This window comes from Artemia sp. Qi Xiang Cuo, chromosome 11, assembly GCF_049724085.1.
Source record: "Artemia sp. Qi Xiang Cuo chromosome 11, ASM4972408v1, whole genome shotgun sequence".
NCBI classification, from domain to species: Eukaryota; Metazoa; Arthropoda; class Branchiopoda; order Anostraca; family Artemiidae; genus Artemia; species Artemia sp. Qi Xiang Cuo.
The window spans coordinates 50,832,068-50,841,160 of NC_142804.1; the positions used below are offsets into that span (position 1 = coordinate 50,832,068).

A 9,093-nucleotide genomic window follows, 5' to 3' on the forward strand; every position below is an offset into this window, starting at 1 on the left:
CTAAAATGAGCCCAATTTTCTCTGGCGCGTAACTTCTGATGGGTATAACTAAACTTGATGAAACTTATATATCTGAAATCAGCATTAAAATTTGATTCTTTTGATGTATCTAGTGGTATCAAATTTCTGTTTTTTGATTTTCGGTTACCATTGAGCCGGGTCGCTCGTTACTTACAGTTCGTTACCACGAACTGTTTGACGAACTCCTTAGCTCTGTTCAACACACTACAATATGTCTAATATTTTGTGCATTAATATGTTGATCTTAATTTTACCTTTGGAATAGAATTATGACTGTAGCCATGCTAATACCGAGCACTGCCTTCTCAGGGTTTGTTCTATGAGTAGAACAGATCGAACTGACAAGTTTCAAATTTTGTAACCTTAATTTTCTAATTCTACGTCCACATCAACTATCCCATAATTTTGCAGAAGAAACCACGACTCAAACCAAACGAGTGGGAAAAGCTTGAAGAGTCTCTAGTTTATTTGGGTGGTAATACATTACGGGAGTGCCAACTAGAAGGTCTCAACTGGCTCGTCTTTTCTTGGTATAATGGGTAAGTCTTATTTCTAGCTTCCCTTTTTCTTGTATCTTGTCTTATTTCTTCCAAAGATATTATATATTACTTTCACAAATTCTTTAAAAACATGCGTTCAAACGTTAATACCTTGCTGCAAGCTTCGTCTAAAAAAACCACTGTTTGATTGTCACATAACCAGAGAAGTAGTTGGATTGTCTCCCATACTCTGGTATAATATAAATTATTTCAGGCAACTCTTATTTTTTGCTTGTTTCCCTGCTAAAAATTTGTGCTTCAAAAAATTGGATAATAGTTTTACTAAAAACTTAAATTTGCTTTGAACTGCCAGTTGTATTACCGTTATATGAATCAATTAGTTGATTACCGCCATACAGGCTTATGTAATAAAGGGTGAATATTCAGGTTTCGTGACTTAAGCTCCCTTAACTAGTCTTCTTTTTGGTTTCCCAGTTAACTATAGAACTTTTAGTGACTAAATACATGAATAAATGGAGAAAAGAATAGTAGCTTAGGTCCTACTTAAGGTTTGTTTGAGAAACGTGCCCCGTGTCAGAAATGTTGGTTAATCTCGTTTCAGGAAACCAAATTTTCAGCCTAATTTCCAAATTGTCAAAATTTTGCTAATGTCTGAAAAATTTCAAATTTTACCGAATTTTGAGCCTAAGCCAGATTTTCATAAAAATGAATTATTATAAATGTTCCAACGGTAAATATTATCGTTTGAGTGACATAACATTTGAAAAAAAATTACCTTAGCTATGATTTAGTAGTATTTTGAGTTTCCTTGCTTGTTTTTGTCTTTTAACGAAAAATTGTCCTAAAATGATGAAATAAATTGATTTCCGTTCTAGTGAATGAATTCAAATGTTCAAGTTTTCTATAACTGGCTTTCTTGAGTTGCTAAAATGTGACTAATCATATTGAGTGAAATATATAAATATATATATATATATATATATATATATATATATATATATATATATATATATATATATATATATATATATATATATATATATATATATATATATATATATATATATATATATATATATATATATATATATATATATATATATATATATATATTTTGAATGGCACACTATTAGGGAAAATACCTAAACAGCCCCTCTTCCCATGATATAGTAATGTACCAAGTTTAATTTGCTTTCATTTTGTTGTCAAAAATTGATATTAAAAAAAATAAATAAAAGTAGATGTGCAAATGAGTTTACTTAGTAGTATTTCTTAGTTGTTGATGGAACATGTAATATCTTACAAGTAGCGTAAAATGTATAGTCCAAATCTCAGATTAATAACGATTTATCAAAAACTAATATTTCTTCTCATGCATTAAAAGAAGAGCTGTAAAGGGAAAATAGATCTGACTGGGGCTTCCATTTAAAAACAGACTAAAGCTGTAGTTTAAAAATATACCTCTTAAATTTGTGCAACACAACTGCATCCTATTCTTTTTCTCATAACACAAGCCACTCCTTGAACATCCTTTGTATGTGTCCTTTAAGATCTAACGTTTCCCCTAATATAAAGCATGCCCCGTGTTCAACAGATCTTATTTGATGATGGGGACGATGGTTGATTAACCGTCCTCTCTTGTCTGGTGGCCTTAGGACGGAATCTTCTGTTGATTGACTTATTTAGATGGTCACTGTTCTTCCAATCTTCTTCAAGAATTTTGTCGGTAGCTTAACCGTCTCAACTGCCAGCTTGCCGTCTTCTATGTCACATAGTAACACAGTTGAACTGAGTGGTCGTCTAATTTTCTTTAAAATTCTGTTATTTCTTTTTTTTCTGTTCTCTATCTTTGGCATCCAATTAATACGTGCTATGTAGTTTCAACTTGGCCACATTTAACACAATTTTCACTTTCACCTAAGAACTTGGCTTTATATGCATTGGTACCAGCATGGGTAGATCTCAGTGTAAACATAATACTGCTTTCTTTTTTATTAAGCTTTTCATATAGTTTTCTTTCAAATTAAGTATTTGTTTTCTATTTGCTCACCATGTTCCATTTTTGTCTCTCCATTCATTTAGCTTGTCTATTTTAATGTTTCTTGATATATTTTCGATTATATCGATTAGTTTTGGTGTTATTTCTATTGTTGGTGCCCTTGAATCAACAATATGATCTGATTTTTAAAAATTAGATCTGATTTTTATTAATTGAAATTACTTATTGAGTGAGTGTAATATGCTCTATTGAACGCCATTTGAACAGTAAGGTTAATTTTACGTGAATAATTTGATAATTGGAAGAAAAGGCCAAAGTCTGTTGGTATAACTTTCCCTCTATACACCTATGGTATTCCCATTGCACCAAAAATTATAGTTAAAAAGTAAAATAAAAAGTTAAAAATTTTGCATTTCCATAACACCTTTTAAGGAAGGTTCTGGCAGAATGTTCGATGAAGATTTTTAATTTAATTTTCAATTTTTCTCTATACATAAATACAACAAGAATTTTCTATCAAGAAAAAACGAATTGCAGCTTATTGAGCTTTGACGCACAACAACCAAATAGTTATTTTAATTGGTTCTGATAAGAGCTATTGAACGCAGTTCAATAATTGTAGTTTCCTATGGAACGCCCAAAGATTACAAAAAAATTTGTTGTTATAAGCCTAAGGAACGCAGAACGCTTTATTTTTTTCGTTATTTATTATCATTAGAACTTCAATTACTCTACTGGAACATTAATCCTTGGACAAGAAAAAGAGTTATGTTCTATAACCCTTCAAGACTTGCGATTTTTAATTGATCTTTTGATTTAAGGCGGAATATGTATTCTGGCTGACGAGATGGGTCTTGGTAAAACTATCCAGTCACTGACATTTATTGATGCCGTGTTCAAGTATGGTATACGTGGTCCTTTCCTTGTCGTTGCGCCATTATCAATAATTCCGAATCGGCAAAGAGAAATTGAAACTTGGACAAATATGAACGTCATTGTTTATCATGGATCATCCAATAATAGAAATATGATTACTGAATATGAGCTGTATTTTAAGGATGAAAACGGGAAAAGAGTGAAGGACGCTTTTAAGTTTAACGTTTTAATTACTACTTTTGAAGTTATTATTACTGATTGTGTTGAACTGAGAAGTTTTCCATGGAGATCGTGTATTATTGATGAAGCTCATAGGCTGAAAAACAAAAATTGTAAATTACTGGAAGGTTTGAGACTATTGAATACCGAGCATTTTGTTCTTCTCTCTGGTACTCCGTTGCAAAATAATATTAGTGAGTTATTTTCACTTTTGAATTTCCTTGAGCCTCAGCAGTTTAATAATAGTGAAAGTTTTTTGTGGGAGTTTGGGGATCTGGTGACAGAAGAGCATGTGCAGAAACTACAAGCTTTTTTGAAGCCAATGATGTTAAGACGACTGAAAGAGGACGTTGAGAAAACTTTGGCTCCCAAAACTGAGACCATCGTCCAAGTTGAACTGACTAATATTCAAAAGAAATATTATAGAGGAATTTTAGAACGTAACTTTGCATTCTTGCAGAAAGGAACTAACTATCAAAACATTCCGAATTTAATGAATACTATAATGTAAGTAAGAAGATGTTGTATTCATCCTTTTGTCTTAAACGGTGCTGAAGATCAAATTTAGTATGATATGAAGCAATCAGTGGATGGTCATGACTTCGATCATGATGAACTCTATTTTAGATCACTTGTTCAGTCCTCTGGCAAACTTGTACTTGTTAATAAATTTCTGCAAAAGCTCAAAGCAGCAGGGCCTCGAGTTTCAATATTTTCACAAATGGTCAAATGTTTAGATATACTTGAAGATTATCTTATTTATCAGAAATATCCTTACGAAAGGATTGACGGTCGTATTACGGGTAACCTCCGGCAAGCGGCGATTGATCGCTATTCAAAACCGGACTCAGATCGATTCGTATTCCTCTTATGTACAATGGCCGGCGGCTTAGGTATTAATTTAACTGCTGCCGGTACAGTGATTATTTATGATTCTGATTGGAACCCTCAGAATGATTTACAAGCACAGGTAATGTGGCATCGAATTGGACAATCAGAAACAGTGAAAGTTTACCGATTGATTAATAGAAACACATATGAAAGAGAAATGTTTGACAAAGCCTCTAAAAAGCTTGGACTTGATAAAGCTGTTCATCAAAGTATGAACACTTCTCAAAGTGTAAAATGAAGTGATGATAAGGATGTAGCATCTGCTGGCATATCTGGCTGTGGGGGGCTAGGAAAGCAACTTTCTAAGAAGGAAATTGAAGATCTAATTAAAAAAGGTGACTAGTGCATCTGATTTTTAAACTACAAGGTACTTATGCTTGAGCCAAAACTTGCTCCCACGTTGTGGTCCTGATTCAAATTTTTGAAAATTATAAGTGTGTTCCAGACTGAATTATCATAGATGATAATAAATTATTTGCTAATGTTTGCATTCCCAGATAACAGATAACACAAAATTATAAGCACTTTGTATTGCTATAAGCAAAACGGTCGACAATGTTAGCTCTTTTTCTGTATTAAATAAAAAAAAGTTGTTTCTTTTTTCAAATGAAAATAAAGACTGACAGTAGAATAAAGAGAAATTATTCCATGTATTGGAGAGGGACCTTCCTTTGTCCCTGAAGTTTGATATTTGTAGGGGGGACCCTATAACTCCTGACAGTACACCATATATGGGCATAGAATCCCCAGGGAGAACACGTTTCCGAGAAATTGATTTGTTGGTGTTCGTCCAGGATAAATGTCTCAGGGTAAACTTTATTAATGTCTGATGGATGATGTCAAGGTCGATTGATTTGTTGGTGTTTGTCCAGGAGAATTTTCTCAGGGCGAAGTTTATTAATGTCTGATGGATGATGTCAAGGTTGATTGATTTGTTGATGTTCGTCCAGGAGAATTGTCTTTGGGCAAAGTTTGCACATGCATATTATCGGTGGAGAGAATGTTTTGATCTTAGAGATGAAGAGATTAACGCGGGAAAGGGTTTCCTAGGAATTTTAAATGTGACAGCGCAGGAATGCCAAAAAAAAGGAACACACAGAAATTACGTTTAGGGATTATTTGAGCGAAACCGTTTGAGGCATTTTAGAAGATGATTTAAGGGAAACCGTTTGAGGCATTTTAGAAGATGATTTTAGAAGATGTTTTGAAGGTGAAACTCTGTGGTCGTTATAATACACAAGTTCCATTTGAACAATTTTGTAAGGTCCTCTACCCCAACCCAAAAGGTCCCTGACCCCCTACCCCAACCCCGAAGGAACCCCCCGGCCTCCAAAGGCCCCGAGCCCCCAAAGACCCCCCCCTCCCTCCCCAAGCCCCCAAAGGTGCCCTGAGCCCCAATTTTTAATATTTTTTATTTGCGCATTTGAGACACAACTTTACTTTAAGACTTTTTGAATACCACAACATCAAGCAATAGTTTTCAAAATGCTTTTTATATCCTTTCAGAAAAAGTTCTTTATGTATAGTCCTCCCAAAACCCATTTTACAAGTTGAAGTACTCACCCTTTTCATCACAACTTTGCTTTACGACTTTTTGAAAACCACAACATCAAGCAATACTTACCAAAGCGATTTTTTATATCTTTTCAGAAGAAGCTCTTTACGTAATGCCTCTCCCAAATTAATTTTACAAGTTGGAGTGCTCATCCTTTTCATCCATAACTTTACTTTGTTGCTTTTTGCATTCACGCAACATCTATCAATACTTTTCAAAAGGCTTTTTATATCTTTTCAGAACAAGTTCTTTATGTATAGTCCTCTCAAAACCCATTTTACAAGTTGAAGTACTCATCCTTTTCAACACAACTTTACTTTACGACTTTTTGAATACCACAACATCAAGGAATACTTTTCAAAAGGCTTTTTTATATCTTTTCAAAACAAGTTCTTAATGTAATGTCCCTTCTAAACTAATTTTACAAGTTGAACTACTCATCCTTTTCACCATAACTTTACTTTAATGCTTTTTGCATTCCCACAAAATCAATCAATACTTTTCAAAAGGCTTTTTTATATCTTTTAAGAACAAGTTCTTTATGTAATGTCCCTTCTAAATCAATTTTACAAGTTGAAGTACTCATCCTTTTCCCCCGAACCTAACTCTACAACTTTTTTAATAAACAAACATCAGGCATCACTTTCCAAAAAGCTTTTTTATATCTTTTCAGAAAAAGCTCATTCCGTGTTGTCCTTCTTAAGTCCATATTAAAGCTTGAATTACCCATTCTACTCAAACACAACTTTACATTACGACTCTTTGAATAACCCAACATCAAGCAATACCGTTCAAAAGGCTTTTTTTATAGTTTTAAAAACGAGTTCTTTCTGTAATGTCCCATCTAAACCAATTTTACAAGTTGAAGTACGCATCCTTTTCACCACAACTTTACTTTACGACTTTTGAATACCACAAAATCAAGCAATACTTTTAACAAGGCTTTTTTATATCTTTTAAGAACAAGTTCCTTATGTTTAGTCCTCCCTAAACCAATTTTACAAGCTGAAATACTCATCTTTTTCACCTACAATTTCAACTTACGATATTTTGTTCACCCCACCATGAAGCAATACTTTTCAAAAGGCTTTTTTATATCTTTTAAAACGATTTCTTTATGTAACGTCCCATCTAAACTAACTTTACAAGTTGAAGCACGCCTACTTTTCACCACAACTTCACTTTACGGGTTTTTGCATACCCCAACATCAAGCAATACCTTTCAAAAGGCTTTTTCATATTTTTTCAGAACAAGTTCCTTATGTCATGTCCCTTCAAAACCAATTTTACAAGTTGAAGTACTCATCCTTTTCACCACAACTTTACTTTACGGCTTTTTGAATACCACAACATCAAGCAATACTTTTCAAAAGCCTTTTTTACATCTTTTCAAAACAAGATCTTTATGTATAGTCCTCCCTAACCCAATTTCATAAGTTGAACTACTCATCTTTTTCACCCACAACATTACTTTAAGACTTTTTGAATACCACATCATCAAGAAATACTTTTCAAAAGGCTTTTTTATATTTTTTCAGAAGAAGTTCTTTATGTATAGTCCTTCTAAACCAATTTTACAGGTTTCACTACTCATCTTTTTCAGCCACAACTTTACTTTACTGCTTTTTGCACACCAACAACATCAAGCAATACTTTTCAAAAGGCTTTTTTATATTTTTTCAAAACAAGTTCTTTTCATAATATCCCTCCTAAATCCATTTTACAATTTGAAGTACTCATCCTTTTCACCACAACTTTACTTTACAACTTTTTGCATACCAAAACATCAAGCAATCTTTTCAAAAGGCTTTTTATATCCTTTCAGAAAAAGTTCTTTACGTAATGTCCCTCCTAAACCAATTTTACAGGTTGAACTACTCATCTTTTTCAGCCAAAACTTTACTTTACTGCTTTTTGCTTACCCACAACATCAAGCAATACCTTTCAAAAGGCTTTTTTATATTTTTTTCAGAACAAGTTCGTTTCATAATGTCCCTTGTAAACCAATTTTACAATTTGAAGTACTCATCCTTTTCACCCACAACTTTACTTTACGACTTTTTGAATACCTCAACATCAAGCAATACTTTTCAAAATGCTTTTTATATCCTTTCAGAAAAAGTTCTTTTCATAATATCCCACCTAAACCCATTTTACATGTTGAAATAATCATCTTTTTCGCCCACAACTTTACTTTAGGACTTTTTGAATACCCTAACACCAAGCAATACTTTTCAAAGAACATTTTAGAAAAAGTTCTTTTCATAATATCCCTCCTAACCCATTTTACAAGCTAAAGTACATATCTTTTTCACCCACAACTTTACTTTATGACTTTTTGAATACCCCAACACAAAGCAATACTTTTCAAAGGATATTTCAGAACAAGTTCTTTTCATAATTTCCATCCTAAACCCATCTTACAACTTGAAGTACCATTTTTTTTCACCCACACCTTTACTTTACTGCTTTTTGAATACCCTAACACCAAGCAATACTTTTCAAAGGGCATTTCAGAACAAGTTCCCTTCCTATTGTCTCTGCAAAACCCATTTTACAAGTTGAACTACCATCCTCTTCACCCACAACTTTACATTACAACATTTTGAATACCCCAACAACAAGTAATACTTTTCAAAGGTATTTCTGAACAAGTTCTTTACGTATTGTCCTTCCTAAACTATTTCTACAAGTAGAACTACTCATCTTTTTCACCCACAACTTTACTTTCAGACTTTTTGAATACCTCAACAACAAACAATACTTTTCAAAGGCATTTCAGAACAAGTTCCTTTCCTAATGTCCATCCTAAACTAATTTTACAAGTTGAACTACTCATCTTTTTCAGCCACAACTTTACTTTACTGCTTTTTAAATACCCCAACATCAAGCAATACTTTTCAAAAGGCATTTCAGAACAAGTTCATTCCTTAATGTCCCTCCTAAACCCATTTTACAAGTTTAAGTACTCATTCTTTTCACTATAACTTTACTTACGACTTTTTGTACACCCCAACATCGAGCAATACTTT

The 9,093-nt window shown here is 33.0% G+C and overlaps 1 protein-coding gene and 1 pseudogene across 1 annotated transcript; both read left to right on the plus strand.

Moving 5' to 3' along the window:
- The first annotated feature begins 443 nt into the window (after positions 1–443).
- LOC148947097 (ATP-dependent chromatin remodeler CHD8-like) lies at positions 444–4,145 on the plus strand. Its single transcript, XM_089097262.1, has 2 exons — positions 444–560; positions 3,342–4,145. The coding sequence occupies exons 1-2, from the start codon at positions 557–559 to the stop codon at positions 4,124–4,126; spliced, it is 789 nt and encodes a 262-aa protein (XP_088953388.1). The 5' UTR covers positions 444–556; the 3' UTR covers positions 4,127–4,145.
- A 44-nt stretch (positions 4,146–4,189) lies between these two features.
- LOC148947098 (ATP-dependent chromatin remodeler CHD8 pseudogene) lies at positions 4,190–4,744 on the plus strand (annotated as a pseudogene).
- The last annotated feature ends 4,349 nt before the right edge of the window (positions 4,745–9,093 follow it).